This window comes from Staurois parvus, unplaced genomic scaffold (assembly GCF_062004578.1).
Source record: "Staurois parvus isolate SC_StPar_1 unplaced genomic scaffold, SC_StPar_1.0 ptg000709l, whole genome shotgun sequence".
NCBI lineage: Eukaryota > Metazoa > Chordata > Amphibia > Anura > Ranidae > Staurois > Staurois parvus.
The window spans coordinates 1,262,286-1,286,003 of NW_028318505.1; the positions used below are offsets into that span (position 1 = coordinate 1,262,286).

Here is a 23,718-nt window from a genome sequence, read left to right on the forward strand (position 1 = left end):
TGGTCTATGAAGGTGCAGGTTCCAGGACCACCAATCCCAATCCTTCCTTTTTGTTGCTTAATGAGTCATACCATGAAATAATACCTATTGTACCACTAGCCCCTCCCTCTTAGATTGTAAGCTCCTAGGATCAGAGCCCTCCTATCCCTCTTGTATTGTTGCTGTATTGTCTCCCGTTATATTGTAAAGCGCTGAGCAAACTGTTGGCACCATAAATCCTGTATAATAATAATAATAATGTCCATATCAAGTTTTAGGCTATTTCACTGGGAGCATGCTTGTTTCAGTCTTTAACTTACTGAGGAAGTATCAGGATGGCACCTGAACCTGTATTTGTGATCACAGCGATCCCAAAACTCCCAGGTGCTGTCTTGTTTGGTGGTCACCAGGATTCATGGGAATGCCTTGACTATTGTAACTCCCTCCTCATTGGTCGACCTCATCGCAGGCTATCCCCTCTTCATTCTATCATGAATCCTGCTGCCAGACTCATCCACCTTACTAACTGTTCTGTATCTGCCACCCCTCTCTGCCAATCCCTCCACTGGCCTCCACTCAGTGTCCTCCACCCCTCTCTGCCAATCCCTCCACTGGCCTCCACTCAGTGTCCTCCACCCCTCTCTGCCAATCCCTCCACTGGCCTCCACTCAGTGTCCTCCACCCCTCTCTGCCAATCCCTCCACTGGCCTCCACTCAGTGTCCTCCACCCCTCTCTGCCAATCCATCCACTGGCCTCCACTCAGTGTCCTCCACCCCTCTCTGCCAATCCCTCCACTGACCTCCATTCAGTGTCCTCCACCCCTCTCTGCCAATCCCTCCACTGGCCTCCACTCAGTGTCCTCCATCCCTCTCTGCCAATCCCTCCACTGGCCTCCACTCAGTGTCCTCCACCCCTCTCTGCCAATCCCTCCACTGGCCTCCACTCAGTGTCCTCCACCCCTCTCTGCCAATCCCTCCACTGGCTTCCCATTGCCCAACGAATAAAATTCAAAACGTTAACAATAACATATAAAGCCATTTATAACTCCGTCCCCAATTACATTAGCGATCTTGTCTCTAAATATCACCCAAACCGTACTCTCCGCTCCTCGCAAGACCTCCTACTCTCTAACTCCCTTGTCTCCTCCTCCCATGCTCGTCTCCAGGACTTCTCCAGAGCTTCCCCCATGCTCTGGAACTCTCTACCCCAATTTATCAGATTATCACCGACTCTGCCCACTTTTAGGCGATCTCTGGAAACCTATTTCTTCAGGGAAGCCTATCCTGCCCTCAGCTAATAATGGAATCTTCTACTCCTCCTACCAGTCCATCCCCCACAGTTATTACCTTTTGTACCACTAGCCCCTCCCTCTTAGATTGTAAGCTCCCAGGATCAGGGCCCTCCTAACCCTCTTGTATTGAACTGTATTGTTGCTGTATTGTCTCCCGTTATATTGTAAAGCGCTGAGCAAACTGTTGGCGCTATATAAATCCTGTATAATAATAATGGGAAGAATGGGCACAGACAGCAGTAAAAACCTGAGAGGTTCTGACCTGTGCGCACATTATTGTAAAGGAATTAGATTAACAGTTCTAATGTATATACAATGTATATTGTGTTCTTGTATACTCCATTGGGATGAATATACAATTTCCAATCCATCCTTATGGGGTCCACATTTTGGGCTCTAACTGTTCTGGCCATTGAAAAAACATCATCTCCTGGTAAGGTGCAGTATTGTATTTTCTCCACAAGGTGTCGCCGACGAGCAGGTTCTTGTTACTGTGACCTTAATCAAATTAGAAAGGATTAGGTTGCTGCACTGGGTGGGGGAGGGGAGGGGAGGGGAGGGGGGGTCAAATACTGGACCCTCCACCTATGCTGTAATCAGGATCTCTGTGCAAAGGTCAGCAGGGAGGGATGGGAAACAGGTGCCCCATATGGCTCCATTTACAGCCGGCCTTCTATAAATGTTACCTCTGATGGATTCCAGAGGGCAGAGCTGCTGGGGAGCTGAGCGAGGCGGCGAGGGACGGGATTCCGGGCGTTGAACCTCGCTTAAATTACGTTTAGTTTGCTAAAGCATCAAGTATCTTTTTTTTAATAAAAAAAAAAAAAAAATACTTTTTACCTTTTTTTTTTTTTTTTTTTTTTTTTTTTTTTTTTAATCCTTTTGTCTCAGTGCTGCTGATCTTCTGCATCCTCTTTGCAGCCACTTCCTACATGCACTGCTTGATCTCCTCCCCTCCTCCAGTCTGGTCACTGGACTGTGAATGAGCATCCCCAGAGGAGGTACTCTCTGTGCTCCTTGACACCTCCTGCTGTCTGAATGTAGGATTACATTGGATGCAAAGGAGATAGCTTGGTCATTCTCTTCCTATGCCTACGGTGCTCACAGCGGTCCTATACGCTCATTACATCTTCATGTGGGAAGAGAAATCTGAAAACATAAAAAAAATGACCTTATTTCCTACCCATTGAAATCATCACTGGGTCTCTGTGCTTCTCTATGAAATGCAGGCAGATCATGGCTGGTAGGAGGGGCCAGCGGGGTGCTGTACATAGCTTCTTAAAAACAGCCTGAGGTCAGATTTAAATAAAAGTTGTTCCTTTTTAACCTCTTCACGACGGCTGCACACAGATGGGCCTAGACGCTGACGCTGAGCAAAAAACATGTGCTGAGAGTGCACGCCCTGCGTGCTCCCAGCACCCATGTCCGGTACTCACAGAAAGATCCCGGTCTGCTCTTTCGATCAGGACCTTTCCCGATCATGTGACCGCCGTGACAATGTGTCACGGCGGTCACATGATCCCTAAACCCTGCCCCGCCTGTCCCACCTCCTGGCTTTTGAAACTCTTAAAGGGCCAGGAGGCGCCGGCTTGAAGGGGTTAAGCTCTTATTACCACCTTTTCCCCCTTAATTGTGACTATTATTTTATACACAGTGGATATTAAAAGTCTTCACACCCCTGATAAAATGTCCAGTTTCTGTGATGTAAAACAATGAGACAAAGATAAATCATTTCAGAACTTTTTCCACCTTTTAATGTAACCTATAAACTGAACAACAAACTGAAATCTTTTAGGTGGACGGAAGTAAAAATAAAAAACTAAAACAATTGGGTTGCATAAGTGTGCACGCCCTTACACTAATCCTTTGTTGAAGCCCCTTTTGATGTGATTCCGGCACTCAGTCTTTTTGGGGAGGAGTCTATCAGCATGGCACATCTGGACTTGGTAATATCTGCCCGCTCTTCCTCGCAGAAACACTCCAAATCTGTCAGATTGCGAGGACATCTGTGCACAGCCCTCTTCAGATCACCCCACAGATTTTCCATCGGATTCAGGTCTGGGCTCTGGCTGGGCCATTCCAAAACTTTCATCTTCTGGTGAAGCCATTCCTTTGTTGATTTGGATGTATGCTTTGGGTGGTTGTCATGCTGAAAGGTGAATTTCCTCTTCATGTTCAGCTTTCTAGCAGAAGCCTGAAGGTTTTGTGCCGATATTGACTGGTATTTGGAACTGTTCATAATTCCCTCTACCTTGACTAAGGCCCCAGTTCCAGCTGAAGAAAAACCGCTCCAAATCATGATGCTGCCACCACCATGCTTCACAGTGGGTATGGTGTTCTTTTGGTGGTGTGCAGTGTTGTTTTAGTGCCAAACATATCTTTTGGAATTATGGCCAAAAAGTTCAACCAGAACACATTTTCCCAAATGCTTTTGTGAGACTTCAGATGTGTTTTTGCTAAATTTAGCCGGGCTTGGATGCTTTTCTTCGTAAGAAAAGGCTTCCGTCTTGCCACTCTACCCCATAGCCCAGACATAGGAAGAAAACAGGAGATTGCTGTCACATGGACTACACAGCCAGGACTTGCCAGATATTCCTGCAGCTCCTTTAATATTGCTGTAGGCCTCTTGGCAGCCTCTCAGACCAGTCTTCTTCTCGTCTTTTCATCCATTTTGGAGGGACGGCCAGTTCTTGATGATGTCACTGTTGGTGATGTCACTGTTGGTGATGTCACTGTTGGGCCATATTTTCTCCACTTGATGATGACTGTCTTCACTGTGTTCCATGGTATATCTAATGCCTTGGAAATCCTTTTTGTACCCTTCTCCTGACTGATACCTTTTAACACTGAGATCCCTCTGATGCTTTGGAGGCTCTCTGTGGACCATGGCTTTTGCTGTAGGATGAGACTAAGAAAATGTCAGGAAAGACCTACTAGAACAGCTGTACTTTATTTGGGGTTAATCAGAGGCACTTTAAATGATGGCCGGTGTGTACTGACTCCTATGTGACATAATTCTGAATGTGATTGCTTAATTCTGAACACAGCTACATCCCCAGTTATAAGAGGGTGTGCACACTTATGCAACCACATTATTTTAGTCTTTTTATGTTTATTCCAAACCTCCCCCCCCTAAAAGATTTCAGTTTGTATTTTAGCTGAGGTGTACAGTTTAGAGATCACATTAACCGATCCCCGTCCGCCCTCTAGCAGAAATACTGCTACAGGGCGGCACGGGTGCACAAAATCATGTGTGTGTATATATACGTGATTTTGCATTTCCAGGTAGGGGGCGCACGTGCCCTACCCGCACCGCCATTCGCGGCCACGGTTGGCAATCACCGGGTCCCAGCCGGTAATTACTCACCGGTGCCCAGATTTCTGAAGATACTAACAGTCCTCCTTCTGCAGGCCATAGACGGGTCGAACGTCGGACGATTTAAAAAAAAAAAATAAAAATGAAAAATCGGTCGTTCGTTTGTCCGACGTTACCACCAACGGTAAAAAAAATCAGCCAACAAAATCATAAAGTTCACCCCATAACTTCTGTCCCTTGCAGGTCACGGCTCATGCGTGGATTTTTATCAGTAAAACGATCGACTGATTTGCCCATTATTGCCGGGAAAATTGGCCGATCGTCAAAATTGGACGCAAATTTTCCAACATGACCGATAAAAAAAAAAAACTGCAAAAAACAGCCGCTAACTGTGCGAAAATCGGCCGTGTTTTTTTTTTTTCGGCCGATTTTCGACCAGTCTATGGCCAGCATTCCTGTCAGCTCGGGCACACTGCTCTGAATGACTGTGCACACACACAGTACAGCTATCCAGAGCAGTGTGCTTACAGTGAAGCACACAGACACTGCCCCCTAGTAAAACACCCAGCACACAGTTAACCCTTTGATCGCCCCTAATGTTAACCCCTTCCTGCCTTTCACGTAAACCAATTAATTTACACGTATTGGGATTTTTTTTCAGCAAAGACATGGAGCAGAATACATTTTGGCCTAAATTTATGACGAAATTCGATTTTTAACATTTTTCTGTTGGACATGTTTTTTAAGAAAATGTCAAAAATTCATTTTTTTTTTTTTTTTAATCAAAATTGTCAGTTTTTTTTTTTCTTTTTCATAGCACAAAAAATACAAAACACAGAGGCGATCAAATACCGAAAGAAAGCTCTATTTGTTGGAAAAAGACCATACATTTCATTTGGGTGCAGCGCTGCATGACCGCACAATTGTCAGTTAAAGTAATGCAGTGCCATATCGCAAAAAATGGCCGGGTCAGGAAGGGGGGGGAATCATCTGGAGGGGTTAAAGGTGGGAAAATTTCAGAAATGATTTATCTTTGTCTCCTTTTTTTACATCACAGAGACTTGAAATTTTAATTGGGGGGGGGTGCAGACTTTTTCTATCCACTGTATATAAGCAGTTTAGAGGACATGCTGCCATTCTGGGGCCCCAAAGCCAACGGTCATTGAACGGGTTCAGGTGAAATCGGATTAAAGTCCCCTGACACGTGATTGGTGGCGGTCCCTATGACATGGGCGGTGCCGAGGTCGGGGTTGGCTGCCAAACACAAAAACTATCCGCCATGTAAACAAGATGCCAAGAAGTTCCTGCATTGTGGAGCGACACTAGAGAGCGGCTCTGTCCCCGGGACACCTGGCATGGGAGTGGAGCCGTGCCCAGAATAGTACATTGCCCTGCGGGGGGGGGCAGACCTTGGGGGGGGGGGGGGGCAGACCTCAGGGTGCCATTCATACCTGACCATCGTATTGTGACTGCAGAGCTTAGTGTGGTGGTCTGCACTGCGACTAGAGCGCCCCCAGCATGTGACACTAGAGATGTCACTGTGCTTAAAATACATGGCACTGTGACCCTGTGCTGCACGGCATGATACGGTGCACTGAGCAGTAGGGCAGCTCCACTCTGCAGGGGCCACGGCCAGTAGGGAAGCTCTACTCTGTAGGGGCCAGGGCCAGCAGGGAATATTCTTTGTAGGGGCCAGTGGGGCAGCTCTACTCTGTAGGGGCCAGGGCTAGCAGGGCATCTACTCTGTACAGGCAAGGGCCAGCGGGGCAGCTCTACTCTGTAAGGGCCAGGGCCAGTAGGGAATATACTCTGTAGGGGCCAGGGCCAGTGGGGAAGCTCTACTCTGCAGGTGCCAGGGCCAGTAAAGCAGTTCTGCTCTGTAGGGTCCACAGCCAGTTGGGCAGCTGTACTCTGTAGGGGCCACGGTCAGTAGGGCAGCTCTATTCTGTAGGGGCCACGTCCAGTAGGGCAGCTGCGCTCTGTAGAGGCCTTGGTCAGTAAAGCAATTCTACTCTGTGGGGGCCATGGCCAGTAGGGCAGCTCCACTCTGTGGGGGCCATGGCCAGTAGGGCAGCTCCACTCTGTGGGGGCCATGGCCAGTAGGGCAGCTCCACTCTGTGGGGGCCATGGCCAGTAGGGCAGCTCCACTCTGTGGGGGCCATGGCCAGTAGGGCAGCTCCACTCTGTGGGGGCCATGGCCAGTAGGGCAGCTCCACTCTGTGGGGGCCATGGCCAGTAGGGCAACTCCACTATGTGGGGGCCATGGCCAGTAGGGCAGCTCCACTCTGTGGGGGCCACAGCCCATAACCACTGGTACAGTGTTCTGAGCAATGGGGCAGCTTCGCTCTGTAGTGGACATTATTATTATTATACAGTATTTATAAAGTGCCAACAGTTCGTTCAGCGCTGTACATTACAATGGACATTACATGTCCAGTAGGGCCACTTCACTCTGTAAAAGCCACGGCCAGTGGGGCAGCTTCACTCTGTAGAGGCCACAGCAAGTAGGGCAGCTCCGCTCTGTAGGGGCCACGGCCAGCCGGGCAGCTCCGCTCTGTAGGGGCCACGGCCAGCCGGGCAGCTCCGCTCTGTAGGGGCCACGGCCAGCCGGGCAGCTCCGCTCTGTAGGGGCCACGGCCAGCCGGGCAGCTCCGCTCTGTAGGGGCCACGGCCAGCTCCGCTCTGTAGGGGCCACGGCCAGCCGGGCAGCTCCGCTCTGTAGGGTCCACTGCCAGCCGGGCAGCTCCACACTGTAGGGGCCATAGCCCATAAACCCTGGCACAATGCACTGAGCAGTAGGGCAGCTCCACTCCAGGACCACTGTCTGTAATCCCTGGTACAGTGTATTGAAGATATGGGCATTGCCAAGGGTTCTTGGCACCCTGCAGTGGTCCTAGAGAGTGGGACAATGTCAGGAATGCGAGGATAATTCAAAATTTGCATTTTTGTGTTGGCCTCCAGTGAAACGTATTTAAAAAAATTTTTTTTTTTTTTTAATTTTCTGTGGCATAAATAAATTCCAACAATTTGCATGCTGTAGTTGGGCTACAGGTTGAACGTGACCCTTCCGGTGCCCTCATAGAGGACGGTGCAGACCACGCTTTATGTATTTGTCACTCTCAAACAATCTCTGCCTTGCCCCAGTCAGATCACGCCTGGCATGCCACCAGAGCTACCGGGTGAATCCTAAAATACCCGTCATTTTCCTTCTTCCTGCCGCGTTGGCGCCAGAGGGCAGAGGTGCCTTGTGGTCTTCACCATCCCACCGTAACCGGCCTCCCCACCAAAGGAGGAATCTCCTCGCAAAGAAACTTCGAAGTCTTCTTGTGAAGGTGTAAAGTAAAAAAGCTCCGTAGATGTTGGAAATTGCCCGTCCTCTGACATTGATCGCTGGGGACATGTGTAAGACGCGTTCTTCGGTTACACTTAGAAACCACTTTGACTTGGGATCCGGAGCTATTTTTGGTCTCCTCTCCCTGAATGTCTCAACTGGTGGATTTGACATTGCTGCTCCCGAAATTAATTTCTTCCATTTACCTCCTTGGTATTTGTTTTATTTTGCACACTAATTTACCTCCTGGGTGGATTTTGATGATTTGAAGTGATGGATGATAGCCCTCTGCCGCTGCTCACGGTGCCGACGGCGCCGTATTACGACCAGAGACCGGGAACAAGCGGGCTGAGGAAGAGGACGTACTATTTCGAGACCAAGCCGAACTACCTGCAGAACTTCGTACAAAGCATTTTTTTCTCCATCGACCTTCGAGACCGCCAGGGGTCCACCATGGTGGTGGGCGGGGACGGAAGATACTTTAATAAGTTCGCCATCGAGACAATTGTTCAAATGGCTGCCGCGAACGGGGTTGGTAGAATGTATTCATATTTTATCTGCATGTTAGATCAACATTTTTTACATTTTTTATTTATTATTTTTTGTTGTTGTTGTTTTGATGTTTTTAACCTTTTTAATATAGAATTTTGGGTTGTGGGTTTTCCTGCTCTGCAAATGTTGACATTCGCGATTTTTTGAGTTGTCATCTTGCCAGAAGGGAACATTTTGTGTAGCATTGCCTATCTGACAGGATGACAGAGCCAACATGCTTTTTGGATTCCTCGAATGAGTAAGATTTTGATTCTGACAAGTAAGGAAAGGAGGGGGGTTGGGCAATGACGAGGGCCAGTTCCCAGTCTCAGCCTTTGCAGTTGTAACAAAGCTTGAGTTCTGGAAATTGTGTAAATTCGCCTTTTTTTATTTATTTATTTATTTTTGAACTTGTAAATGACTTTAGTGCTATTTTTTCACCATTTTATTAAAAAATAAATAATAAAGGAACATCATAAGAAGACTGTGTTGCATAAAAGTATTTACTGTGTTTAGGAAGGATGACAAGAAATATTTGCTTCCAAGTCATAAGAAAATACTGCACCTCAAAACTTAACTAATTCCAATCACTGAATTCATAAAATCTAAAACAATTAATATAATGATATATTAGTGCAAAAGTTCACTTTGCCATATATAATATATTAAAAAAAAATATAAACTTTGTAATAAATAATCAATTTCTAATCTATTATAATCCACTGTGCCTTAATTGATTATATACAATAATACCCGTGAACACTGAAAATGTATAAATCTATAAAGTGCCAACAAAATTAATAAATATATAGTTGTCCCAATTTATTTTAATTATTCCACGCGTTGTTTCAATCTGTGCTTCAGAATTAGTTAACTAAGGCTGGCCATACATTATACAATTATCTGCAGATTTTCTGCCACATTTCCTTTAGATTTACCTTCAACTATGTAGTGCAAGGGCCTGCCTAATTGGATACAACTGAAAGTGTTGTTTAGGTTTGTCCTCCTATTATATGGTTTTTGGTAAATCTAAACCAAAAATCTGCAGATAATTGTATAATGTATGGCCAGCCTAAGTTTTTGGGGCACGGTATTTTCTTATCACTTGGATGTTTTATAATTGCACATATTTATGAGGATGTGACCAAATAGCGAACCATTAAGATAACAAAGTCTTTAGTTTATAAATTTGTGGCTCACAAGTATATTTATATAACACGTTTTAAGAAAAATATATATTTTTTTTTTCAATTCTAGACTTTAAATGATTCCACTACCATTTTTTAAGAACTCTTGCACACTGCGGCTTGAGCTCAGTACAGTGTTTTGTTTTTTACCTAAAATGCAGCCCGTTGTTTACAGTGTGCCTTTAGACCAGGGGTGTCCAAACTTTTTTCAAAGAGGGCCAGATTGGATGAAGTGAACATGGTGGAGGGCCGAACATTTTTCCGAACATTCTTTGAACCATTACAATTAAATGCAAATAAATTATTTTATGCCAAGTTAATTGCAAACGACATACTTTTCATTTCATAACATTAAGATCAACTGACAGCTGAGTTTTCACAATGTATTGAAAATAAATAAAAAAAAAAACTTACCTGCACTAATGTGAAGGGTGAAAAAGGTAGCTGGAGCTGAAGTCTCTGCTCGGCAGCCGGGAGGGGAAGAGAAACACACTTCACGCTGGAAGCCCGGCCCTGACGTCACCGCCCTCTGTCGCTCCCAGTGCGGCGCAGTCACGCATGCGCACTGCTCTCAAGCAGAAGACTGTCTGCCACAGAAGGGAGGGCCGTGCGACAGCCGCATTTACACAGACCAGGGAGAACGCTCCACAGTCAGGCATGCGCACTGCCCTCTGCTCTCAAGCAGAAGACTGTCTGCCATAGAAGGGAGGGCCATGGGAGGGCCACATTACACAGAGCAGGGAGGGCTGTTGGAGGGCCGTATTAAACCGACCCCCGGGCCGTAAATGGCCCGCGGGCCGGACTTTGGACATGCCTGCTTTAGACACATGTGCGTAAACAAGAGCTGCATATTCTTGAGTAAAAAAAAAAAATATAAAAATGTGCGTTCCTGGTCAGTATTTTACGCCGGTGTGCGCAAATACACGCATATGAGTATAAATACTAATGTTTTTTGCCTAGGAAAGTATCGGACGTGCAAATAGGCGCATAAATACGTGTGAATATGCGCAAAACAAACACCTGAAATTAAATCCAGAAATGCTAATGTACAAACATCAGTACTATGTGCAAGAAGCCTAATATTGATAAATAAATCCTTAATAAAGGACATTATGACAAGGATGGTGTTATGTGAAAATAAATATTCGCTCTGTTTATTTACGGCTCCTTGTTTTTTTTTTTGTTTTTTTTTAGTGGGTTTTTTTTTTTGCTTTTAGGCTTCTAATTTCTTGTGAGCCACTACAAATATTTAGTATAGAAGAAGTTTGCAGGCTCCTAGCTACATTCTCATTATATGTGCTGAAAATTACAATTTAAAAATAAAAATGGTACCGCGCCCTTATATTGTACCCATGAATAAATAAATAAAATCAATATTTAAATAATAATTAAATGTTTAAATAATAAATGAATACCCTTAATTAATTAGAATGTAAAATGTGCAATTCATTCTAAAAATGTGATTCATTATTATAGGGAAAAAAAACAAAAAAACAAAACAAAACAAAAAAAAAAAAAATATATATATATATCTATATATATATCAAAAAATTTAATAAATAGATCCAAGTTAAAATAAATAAATGAATCAAATGTATATATACTGGAAAATCAATAAATAATTGATAACTGTCCAATGTAGGTGAAAGTCCAATCATTAGTGGACTTTCACTTGCACTACCATTTATTTATTATTTATTTTTTTTGTTTTTTTTGGGGTTTCTAAATGTTTAAAATGTTTCATCTATTTTTTTTCTTTTTAATTTTTTTAAGCAAATAAAACCGGGATGTCCTAAGAAGGATGGTTTTGTATAATAATATTTATTTGCTGTGTTTAATTGCAGCCCCTTTGTATTTTGTTAGGCTTCTAAATTATTATTATACAGGATTTATATGGCGCCAACAGTTTGCTCAGCGCTTTACAATATAACGGGAGACAATACAGCAACAATACAGTTCAAATGGCCAGCACAGTGGATAAATGGTTAGCACTTCCACCTGGCAGTACTCAGGTCGTTGGTTCAAATCCCAACCACGGCACCACCTGTCTGGAGTTTGCATGTTCTCCCTGTGCCTGCGTGGGTTTCCTCCGGGTACTCCGGTTTCCTCCCATACTCCAAAGACATGCTGGTAGGTTCATTGGCTCCTGTCTAAATTGGCCCTAGTATGTGTATGTATGAATGTGAGTTAGGGACCTTAGATTGTACGCCCCTTGAGGGTTAGGGACTGATGTGAATGTACAATATATATGTAAAGCGCTGCGTAAATTGACGGCACTATTTAGGTACCTGTAATAAATAATTTAGTAAAGGCAAACAGGGAGAGCACTGCTGACTTCTATCATCCAATCATGTGTAAGCAAAAAATGCTGTTTTGTTTTTTTTTGTCTTGCTTGTGATTGGGTGTTCTTTGACACTGGTTGGGAAGGGGGTTAACATCTAGGTCAATCAAGGGGTTAAATGCGTGTCTAACTATGTGAAATGTGTGTAAATTGTGCTGCTTTTACTAATAGATCTCTGTGTTTCTCATCCCTGCGTTTCACATCCTGTACGGGTAAGCAGATATACTGACAGGCCAGCAGGAGGCCTGCATGACACCAGTGATCTACCGATCACCGGTGCAATGCTTTACAGGTTCCTGCAAACAAAAATACCAAATGCGTAAATTGACGGCGCTATATAAGTACCTGAAATAAATACAAGAGGGTTAGGAGGGCCCTGATCCTGGGAGCTTACAATCTAAGAGGGAGGGGCTAGTGGTACAAAAGATAGTAACTGTGGGGGATGGACTGGTAGGAGGAATAGAAGATTCCATTATTAGCTGAGGGCAGGATAGGCTTCCCTGAAGAGAGAGGTTTTCAGAGATCGCCTAAAAGTGAGCAGAGTAGGCGATAGTCTGATAAATTGGGGTAGAGAGTTCCAGAGGACGGGGGAAGCTCTGGAGAATAAATTTCTTCATTGCCATTTTTTTTCTATATTTATTAAGAAAAATAAAATAAATTAGGGGCGCTGTAAGGATGGTTTTGTATAGAAATAAGTCATCTGCGGTGTTGAGGTCTGAGCTACTTTAAAGTATTTTGCTTATGTATTATTGATGATGTTGTTATTATTGTGATTATACAGTATTTATATAGCGCCAATGGGTGTGCTCAGCGCTGTACAGTAGCGAGGGGGACAGAACATGAGACAGTACAGTAACAATACAATACACGAGGGGTTCGAGGGCCCTGCTCTTTCCAGCTTACAATCTAGGAGGGATTCATCTTTGTATTCATATACCTGATGTTCAAGTGACTGAACAGATTAGATATATTATTTTTTAAATTTTCTTCCTCCTATAATTCTTTTTCATATCTATATGCGAAGCTAAAACTTGAATTCAAGAATATATAACTGCATTCATTGGTGTTTTATCAACTGATCATCTTTGATCGGGTAAAAAAAAACAAAAAAAACAACTTTTTGTTTGAATAGAGAAGCAAAGTGATAAAACTCCATGTAAACCCCATTTTCGACATCTGTTCCATAGGGGAGATTTCCCTTCATTTCCTGTCTGTGACAGGAAGTTGGAAGAAATTTCTGCAAAGTGAGTGGAAATTCTCTAAGTTGTTGAAGCAACAGGTGCCCCATTATGTCTTTTTCTGACGACGCTAAGGGCCAGTTCACACGACATGCGTTTCAGTTGCTGTTTTCTGTAGGTGATATGGTGGTCAATGTCATAGTTCACATCAGTGCTTGCCGTTCCAGGGTGTTCCGGATGCAGAAAAAAAAAAAGTAGAACAGGCTGCGTTTTTTTTTTTTTTTTTTTTTCTGCACCGAACTGTACTGAAACGCGGTAAAATGCAGCTGGAACGCAGCAAAACCACACTGGAACGCACATGTCCCTATTTAAATTGAAGAAAAAGAGAGGGGAAAGAATAATCCGGAATGCGCCAAAAAACGCGCATGCACAAACGCATCCGGAACGCGTTTCTATGGCGTGAACTGGCCCTCAAAGTGTTGCGTTTCTCATTACTTGAGACGACAATAGTCACCGGGACAAATAAAGGAAGAGTTATTTATTCCTTCGATCTTCCAGTCCGGTTACGTTTTTAACTCTCTGAATTCTCTGAAGCAGGATCCTTGCAACCCCCAAATCCTATTGGCTCTCTTTTTCCATCATTCACTTAATATAACGAACCCTTCTGGACCCCGTGACCATCCATGTGGCGCCTTTTTTATGACTTTTTACAATTCTTTAATTGCTGTCTGTTGCCTCTGTTTGGGGGGATTCATCCTCTTATTTGTCCTGTTTTACCGTTCTCCCTGAAAGTGAAAGTGAAAGAAAATCCTACATTTGTTCCCATAACAGGAATAGAGGGGGAATCCTCCAATGGGGATGCTAGTTCTGGTGACACCCAGGGATTCCCTCGCTTTGGAAGGATTTCCTCTCACTCCCTGTTTTGGCTATGGGACAGGAAGTGAAGGGAAATCTCCCCAATGGGGCAAGGATGACAGGCTGACGGGGGTTACAACGCTCCCTTATCCCAGGTTCACACCTAAGCGTTTTCCGGTGCGTTTTGCAGAAATGAGTCCATTTCACATGATTTCCTATGGGACAGGTTCACAGCTCCGTATTTTATTTATTTTATTATTTAAAAAAAAAAAAGTTTTTTTTATTTATTTCAGGTACTTATATAGCGCCGTCAATTTACACAGCACTTTACATATATATTGTACATTCACATCAGTCCCTAACCCTCAAGGGGTGTACAATCTAAGGTTCCTAACTCACATTCATACATACACATACTAGGGCCAATTTAGACAGGAGCCAATTCACCTGCCAGCATGTCTTTGGAGTGTGGGAGGAAACCGGAGTACCCGGAGGAAACCCACGCAGGCACAGGGAGAACATGCTGGGATTTGAACCTAGGACCCGAGTACTGCCAGGCGGAAGTGCTAATCATTTAGCCACTATGCTGCCCCCGTTTTCACCCAGTGCGTTTTTTAGAAAGGGTCAGGGGCTTTGAACGCAAAAAGTTGCGTTTTTGGTTGTAGACTTCGATGCAGAAAAGCGTGTATTGCGTTTTTGCTGTGTTTTTTTTTGCCGCATTTTTGATGCATTTTGTGTTTTTTAAATCTGCCTAGCAGCAAGAAAAAAAAACACATTAAAAACGCGGCAAAAACGTAATGCAGAAACGGCTCAAGCACAATCTGCATAGGCGTGAACCTGGACTTACTCTACCCAAAATGAAAAACTGCCATTATTATTATTATTATTATACAGGATTTATATCGCACCAACAGTTTGCTCAGCGCTTTACAATATAACGGGAGACAATACAGCAACAATACAGTTCAATACAAGAGGGATAGGAGGGCCCTGATCCTGGGAGCTTACAATCTAGGAAGGAGGGGCTAGTGGTACAAAAGGTAATAACTGTGGGGGATGGACTGGTTGGAGGAATAGAAGATTCCATTATTAGCTGAGGGCAGGATAGGCTTCCCTGAAGAGAGAGGTTTTCGAAGATCGTCTAAAAGTGAGCAGAGTAGGCGATAGTCTGATAAATTGGGGTAGAAGGTTCTAGAGGATGGGGGAAACTCTGGAGAAGTCTTGGAGACGAGCATGGGAGGAGGAGACAAGGGAGCTAGAGAGCAGGAGGTCGTGCGAGGAGCGGAGAGTACAGTTTGGGTGATATTTGGAGACAAGATCGGTGATGTAATTTGGGGCGGAGTTATAAATGGCTTTATATGGTATTAATGTTTTGAATTTTATCTGTTGGGCAATGGGAAGCCAGTGGAGGGATTGGCAGAGAGGGGTGGAGGACACTGAGTGGAGGCCAGTGGAGGGATTGGCAGAGAGGGGTGGAGGACACTTAGTGGAGGCCAGTGGAGGGATTGGCAGAGAGGAATGGAGGACACTGAGTGGAGGCCAGTGGAGGGATTGGCAGAGAGGAATGGAGGACACTGAGTGGAGGCCAGTGGAGGGATTGGCAGAGAGGGATGGAGGACACTGAGTGGAGGCCAGTGGAGGGATTGGCAGAGAGGGATGGAGGACACTGAGTGGAGGCCAGTGGAGGGATTGGCAGAGAGGGGTGGAGGACACTGAATGGAGGCCAGTGGAGGGATTGGCAGAGAGGGGTGGAGGACACTGAATGGAGGCCAGTGGAGGGATTGGCAGAGAGGGATGGAGGACACTGAATGGAGGCCAGTGGAGGGATTGGTAGAGAGGGGTGGAGGGATTGGCAGAGAGGGGTGGAGGCCAGTGGAGGGATTGGCAGAGAGGGGTGGACACTGAGTGGAGGTCAGTGGAGGGATTGGCAGAGAGGGGTGGAGGGATTGGCAGAGAGGGGTGGAGGACACTGAATGGAGGCCAGTGGAGGGATTGGCAGAGAGGAATGGAGGACACTGAATGGAGGCCAGTGGAGGGATTGGCAGAGAAGGATGGAGGCCAGTGGAGGGATTGGCAGAGAGGGGTGGAGGGATTAGCAGAGAGGGATGGAGGACACTGAATGGAGGCCAGTGGAGGGATTGGCAGAGAGGGGTGGAGGGATTGGCAGAGAGGGATGGAGGGATTGGCAGAGAGGGGTGGAGGCCAGTGGAGGGATTGGCAGAGAGGGGTGGAGGCCAGTGGAGGGATTGGCAGAGAGGGGTGGAGGGATTGGCAGAGAGGGGTGGAGGACACTGAGTGGAGGCCAGTGGAGGGATTGGCAGAGAGGGATGGAGGACACTGAGTGGAGGCCAGTGGAGGGATTCTATGAGATTTTAGTGATTGGGATTACATCGACTTTTAAACGTTCTGACTTGAGTTCCCCTTTAAGTAGCTGAATGCTGGAAAGAATTAAGCATTTGTATGTTTCTATAGTAAAGTCGATCTGTTACTGTCGGCTCGATGATCAATTTAAAGAATGTAAAACATTTTTTTTTTTTCTAAAAAAAAAAAAAAAAAAAAAAAAATGTTTTTTTAATGTATTTCTTCTTTTAGATTGGCCGACTAGTCATCGGACAGAACGGCATCCTCTCCACCCCGGCCGTGTCCTGCGTCATCCGTAAGATCAAAGCAATCGGCGGCATCATCTTGACCGCCAGCCACAACCCCGGCGGTCCCAATGGAGACTTCGGAATTAAATTCAACACTTCTAATGGCGGTCAGTCGGTCTCCTTCTGCTCTGTACATTGATTTATTTATTTTATTTATTTATTTCAGGTACTTATATAGCGCTGTCAATGTACACAGCACTTTACATATATATTGTACATTCACATCAGTCCCTAACCCTCAAGGGGTGTACAATCTAAGGTCCCTAACTCACATTCATACATACACATACTAGGGACAATTTAGACAGGAGCCAATTCACCTACCAGCATGTCTTTGGAGTGTGGGAGGAAACCGGAATACCCCGAGGAAACCCATGCAGGCACAGGGAGAACATGCAAACTCCAGGAAGGTGGTGCCGTGGTTGGGATTCAAACCAACAACCCTAGTGCTGCCAGACGGAAGTGCTAACCATTTAGCCACTGTGTGTAGACATCAGGGAACATCTGATGTGCAGATCGACCTGGAGGAAACACACACAGGCAGGACATGCAAACTCCAGGCAGGAGGTGCCGTGGTTGGGATTTGAACCAGCGACCCGAGTACTGCCAGGCGGAAGTGCTAACCATTTAGCCACTGTGCTGCCCATAGGGAGTCTCTCTAAATTGCCAAGAGTGGGGGAAAAGTCCAAAGTGGGGGCTGGGCAGTGACACCAATGACAACGACACCAATGATGGGACGCAGTTCATTCTACTGACCTCAACAACGGGGCCCAATGATGACACCAATCATTTAATGGGGCACAATTTCTCACAATGACACTATTGATGGGGCACAATTTCTCCAGTGATAAAAATGATGGGGCACATTTCTTCCCAGTGATACCAGCAATGGGGCCCCATGACACCAACAGTGGGGCCCAATAATGGGGCACAATTCCTCCAATGACACCAATGATGGGGCACAATTCTTACCAATGACACCAGCAATGGGGCACAATACCTACTATTTACACCAATGGTGGGGCACAGTTCTTCCCACTGACACCAACATTGGGGCCCAACAACACCAATGATGGGGCACAATTCATTCCACTGACCCCAACAATGGGGCCCAATGACACCAATGCTGGGGCACAATTCCTACCAATGACACCAGCGATGGGACACAATACCTACCATTTACACCAATGGTGGGGGCACAGTTCCTCCCACTGACACCAACATTGGGGCCCAACGACACCAATGATCGGACACAGTTCCTCCCACTGACACCAACATTGGGGCCCAACGACACCAATGATCGGACACAGTTCATTCCACTGACACCAACAATGGGGCCCAATGACACCAATGACGGGCAACAATTCCAAAAATGACGCCAACAATGAGGTTCACTGACACCAAAGATGGGGTATTTTTTAACTCCAACCGATGCCAGTGATTTTTTTTGCTCCCAATGACCACAGTCCGGCCTCCCTAAAGTCTGAAGGACAGTAAACCGGCCTTTTTATTTAGAACGTTTGGAGACCCCTGCTATAAACATTTGTGGTCTCCGCTGATCCTGGCCTGTGCTGCACAATTGTGCTTTGTTCTATACGATCGATGTAAAGGTCGATGTAAAGGTCCATCTAAGCCTTGAGTTAGTCTTTGAGCCCCGATGAAGGAGAGATTTGGGCCCGGAGCGCATAGGATGTTCTAAGCGATTATTTGATGGACAATGAAACCATTTGAACTTTTTTATGTTTTTCGCTCCTCTATTGGAGGAGATGATTGTTTTATGAGGGTCCTCTCCACAACACGTCCGCTCCCTGAATAGATCTGGTTTCTCAATCCTTCAGAACGAATACTTGTTGCATCCTCCGTACCTCTCGATTTCTTTTTTCGTTCCACCATGAGAGACGGCAATGGATGCCAAATTATGTGAATGATTTGATTTGTTTTCTATTGTTTTGTTGGTTAAACGTCCCTCCGTGTGTGTGGCAGGGCCGGCCCCCGAAGCCATCACAGACAAGATCTTCCAGCTCAGCAAAACCATCGAGGAGTACGCCATCTGCCCAGACCTGAAGGTGGACTTATCGACTATCGGCAGACAACAGTTCGATCTGGAGAACAAGTTCAAGCCATTTACCGGTAACGGCGCCTCCATGTTTTGCGTCACCCAAATGAAATTTGCGTCCTTTTTTCCCACAAATAGAGCTTTCTTTCTGTGGTATTTGGTTGCATTTTTATTGTTTTTAATGCAACTTTATACAGCTCGCGCTATCTGCGTTTTTAAAGCATCCAGTGTACATGCATGAGGACTGACAGCTTTACCAGCATCTTTATGCCCAGGGGGTGGACTGCATGATCACATGACCGCGGTGACTGGCTGTCACAGTGGTCATGTGATTGGGAGCCGCTGCTGCCGGCTTCTGATCATTAACCACTTCCTGTTCGTCCGTTGTATATAAACGGCCAGATGGTGGCAGTGCCGGGGCGGGTGTCTGTTTGTAAACGGCCTCCCGCTCCCTGCTTTTGCGTGCTCCCTGGAAGCGCGCAGCACCGCGATCCGGTGCCCGCTGTGTCCTCCTGACACAGTGGAACACGGATCGTCGGACAGGACCTCTGTGCGAGGTCCCGATCATGTGATCACTGATTGGCCAATCAGTGATCACATGCAGAGTAGTAAGCAAGATGTCACTTCTCCGGACACAGTGGAACACCGATCGCTGTACGGGACCTCTGTACGAGGTCCCGATCATGTGATCACTGATTGGCCAATCGGTGATCACATGCAGAGTAATAAGCAAGATGTCACTTGTGACATCATTGCTTACTACGTGTGAAATCTGTGAATGATCACAGAGGTCACATGGTACAGGGCTATTCACAACTGCTTTGTACCATGTGACAAGCTGTGACCAATCACAGCTCACACAGTATTTCTCAATGGCTGCAAGAATGCAGCTAGAGAGAAGGAGAAATGATTGCTTTTACAGCCTTTAGGCTGAGGAATATCTTTGACTTCAGTGCCTTAAAAGAACTGCTTTCAGGACAGAACCGGCTGAAAATCCGGATCGACGCCATGCATGGAGGTAACCTGTCTGTGACGGAAAACTCCTAACATGTTCTCTATGAATTAAAAATTATCTCTAGCCATTTATTTTCGTTGTTGCCGGCCTCACGTACAAATGAAATCCCCTAGAGTTGGGCTCTCCTGGCAGCGGAAAAAACACGTTTACACACGATAATGCGTTTAGCACTTGGACGTTTATTCATTTCATTGGCCCAGGTATTTTCCCTTGACATGAATAAACGCCCAAGCGCTAAATGCGGCTAGCGTTCAACCACTTCCCGTCCGGCCCATGTACATAAAGGGGCGGGTTGTTGTTCATAAATAGCACCCGCATTTATAGGCTGTGGGCGCTCCCTGGGAGCACGCAGCACCGCGATCCGGTGCCCGCTGTGTCCTCCGGACACAGCAGAACAACGATCGCTGTACGAGACCTCTGTGCAAGGTCCCGATCATGTGATCACTGATTGGCCAATCAGTGATCACATGCAGAGTAGTAAGCAAGATGTCACTTCTCCGGACACAGTGGAACACCGATCGCTGTACGGGACCTCTGCGTGTGAAATCTGTGAATGATCACAGAGGTCACATGGTACAGGGCTGTTCACAACAGCTTTGTACCATGTGACAAGCTGTGGCCAATCACAGCTCACACAGAAGTTCTCAATGGCTGCAAGAATGCAGCCAGAGAGAAGGAGAAATGATTGCTTTTACAGCCTTTATGGGTGTGAAAGCAATCGGTGTAAAAAAAAAAAGAAGAAAAAAAATCTTCATCACCCCCCACAATTAGTACAGTGTCACCATGGTGACCACTGTACTGCTAGGGTGACAGTATGTAAAAAAAAAAATAAAAAAATTTTAATATAAAAAAATTTAAAAAGTTTAAAAATTATAATTTTTGGTTATAAACTAATTTGGGTTATTTTTTTTTTTTTTTTACTAAAAAGATAACGGAATACATTTTGGCCAAGATTTATAATGAAATATTATTTATTTGCAAAATTTTATAAGAAACTTTTTTTCAAAATTTTTGGACTTTCATTTACATAGCAAAAAAATAAAAATCCCAGTGGTGAATAAATACCACCAAAATAAAGCTTTATCTGTCTCAAACAAATGATTAAAAATTCATATGGGTACAGAGTTGCATGACCGCGCAATTGTCATTCAAAGTGTGAAAGCGCTGAAAGCTGAAAATTGGCCTGGACTGGAAGGGGGGGAAAGTGTCCGGACTGACTCGGTCACTGTCCTTAGAGCGTGCAACCAGGATGCGTCTACGTGGCGTGTGAGCAGTAAAGCACGCCTTTTCTGCCACGGCACACATCTGTTACGTCGGTGGATGGTGTCTGCGGTCTGGCATGTTAGAATGATTCATTTTCGGAATTTGTTTTGTATATATGTTATTTTCAAATCGCTTCGAAATTCGGAAGAAAGCTATATTTGTTCTACTTTATTCTATTCTAATCTATTCTATTTTTTTTTCTATTTTTATTTTTTGTTCTTTTATTTTCTGTTCCATTGTACTCTGTTTTCTTCTTTTCTATTCTTTTATTTTCTGTTTTATTCTGTTCCATTTTTATTTTTTATTCTGGTCTAATTGTTATATTCTTTTATTTTCTGTTCCATTCTATTCTGTTTTATTCTATTCTAATCTATTTTATTTTTCTCTATTCTATTCAATTCTGTTCTTTTTCTATTCTTTTATTTTCTATTCTATTTTTATTTTCTGTTCCATGCTATTCTGTTTTCTTCTTTTCTATTCTTTTATTTTCTGTTGTATTCTGTTCCATTTTTATTTTCTATTCTAATCTGTTCTATTTTTATTCTGTTCTATTCTTTTACTTTCGGTTTCATTCTATTCTGTTTTATATTTTTCTATTTTATTTTACATACTATTCTATTTTCGATTCTATTCTTTTATTTTCTGTTCCATTCTATTCTGTTTTATTGTATTCTAATCTATTTTATTTTTCTCTATTCTACTCTATTCAATTCTGTTCTTTTTCTATTCTTTTATTTTCTATTCCATTCTATTCGGTTTTCTTCTTTTCTATTCTTTTATCTTCTGTTGTATTCTGTTCCAATTTTATTTTCTATTCTAGTCTGTTTTATTTTTATTCTATTCTGTTCTATTATTTTACTTTATGTTCCATTCTATTCTGTTTTATTGTATTCTAATCTGTTTTATTTTTCTCTATTCTGCTCTATTCAATTCTGTTCTTTTTCTATTCTATTCTTTTATTTTATTTTCTATTCTATTCTGCATTGTTCTGTTCTCTTTTTGTTTTTTATTCTGTTCTCTTTTATTTTAGTCTATTCTTTTCTGTTCTATTATATATTATAAAGCAGCCTAAGTAAAAAAAAAAAACACCTTATTTCACTTTTATACCTTACTGTATTTATTGCATATGTTTCCAATTCAAATTCCAAATAATTTTTTTATTAGAATTGTTACTATTGTGATTCAGAAATTTGGATACATCTGAATAATGAAAATTTTGTCAGAATTTTGATTCACCACAAAGCAAAGTGCACACGTCTAGTGGTGACAACGGTGGACCATGACTATGAAATGTGCCACTTATAGTCCCTATGGAATTCTCATGTAACGGGATAACAACGCAGGAGCAGAGTTGGGAGACGGAGCGTTGTCACCCTATAGCAGGAAATGCCTGAAGAAGGACCTTTATGGCAGGATCACCAGATATGATCTCTTTTCTTTTGTGCTCTTTCACAGTTGAGATCGTGGATTCGGTGGAGGCCTATGGAAACATGCTGAGGAATATCTTCGACTTCAGTGCCTTAAAAGAACTGCTTTCAGGACAGAACCGGCTGAAAATCCGGATCGACGCCATGCATGGAGGTAACCTGTCTGGGATGGAGAACTCCTAACGTATTCTGTATGAATTAAACACTATCTCTAGCCATTTATTTTCTTAGTTTTCGGCCTCACAGTGACAGTTTGTTTAAAAAAAAAACAATATAAAAATGTAAAAAAAATGTTGAAAAATGATAATTTTTGGTTATAAACTAATTTGGGTTATTTTTTTTTTTTTCACTAAAAAGAGAACTGAATAAATTTTGAAATGAAATGAATGAAATCCCCTAGACATTGGGCTCTCCTGGCAGCGGAAAAAACGCTAAACGCGGAAAAAAATGCATTTCCACACGATAATGTGTTTAGTGCTTGGACGTTTGTTCATTTGATTGGCCGGGGTGCTTTCCATTGACATGAATAAATGCCCAACACGGGCCGGACGGGAAGCGTTCAACCACTTCCCGTACGGCCCGTGTATATAAACGGCAGATGGGAGCAGTGCAGGTGTGGGTCGCCGTTCATAAACGGCGCCCGCATTTATAGGCTGTGCACGCTCCCTGGGAGTGCGCTGCACCGCGATCCGGTGCCCGCTGCGTCCTCCGGATACATCACTGTATGGGACCTCTATGTGAGGTCCCGATCATGTGATCACTAATTGGACAATCAGTGATCACAAGCAGAGTAGTAAGCAAGATGTCACTTCTGCCATCATTGCTTACTACGTGTGAAATCTGTGAATGATCACAGAGATCACATGGTACAGGACTATTCACAACAGCCTTGTACTAGCTGTGGCCAATCACAGCTCACACAGTATATCTCAATGGAGAGAAGGAGAAATGATTGCATTTACAGCCTTTATGGGTGTGAAAGCAATCGGTGTAAAAAAAAAATCTTCATCACCCCCCACAAGTAGTACAGTGTCACCATGGTGACACTGTACTGCTAGGGTGACAGTATGTAAAAAAAAAAGCATAAATAATAATATAAAAATGTAAAAAAAAACTGTTGAAAAATTATATTTGTTGGTTATAAACTAATTTGGGTTATTTTTTTTTTAACTAAAAAGATAACCAAAAAAATTTTGGTCAAGATTTATGAAGAAAGATTATTTATTTGCAAAATTTTATAAGAAAAATACTTTTTTTTTTTTTCAACATTTTTGGACTTTTTCATTTATATAGCAAAAA

At 43.9% G+C, this 23,718-nt stretch overlaps 1 protein-coding gene across 2 annotated transcripts in view; it reads left to right on the forward strand.

Annotated features, from left to right (window-relative positions):
* PGM1 (phosphoglucomutase 1) overlaps positions 1–23,718 on the forward strand; it is an 88,211-nt gene that overhangs the window by 29,925 nt on the left and 34,568 nt on the right. The window contains exons 1-4 of one of the 2 annotated variants that reach the window (XM_089653389.1): positions 8,126–8,449; positions 16,603–16,765; positions 18,642–18,788; positions 22,448–22,573. In XM_089653389.1, coding sequence (XP_089509515.1) covers positions 8,192–8,449; positions 16,603–16,765; positions 18,642–18,788; positions 22,448–22,573 — 694 coding nt within the window. In that variant the 5' untranslated portion in view covers positions 8,126–8,191. Of the gene's footprint in view, positions 1–8,125; positions 8,450–16,602; positions 16,766–18,641; positions 18,789–22,447; positions 22,574–23,718 lie in introns of those variants that run through there. The other variant, XM_089653388.1, reaches the window with a different exon arrangement.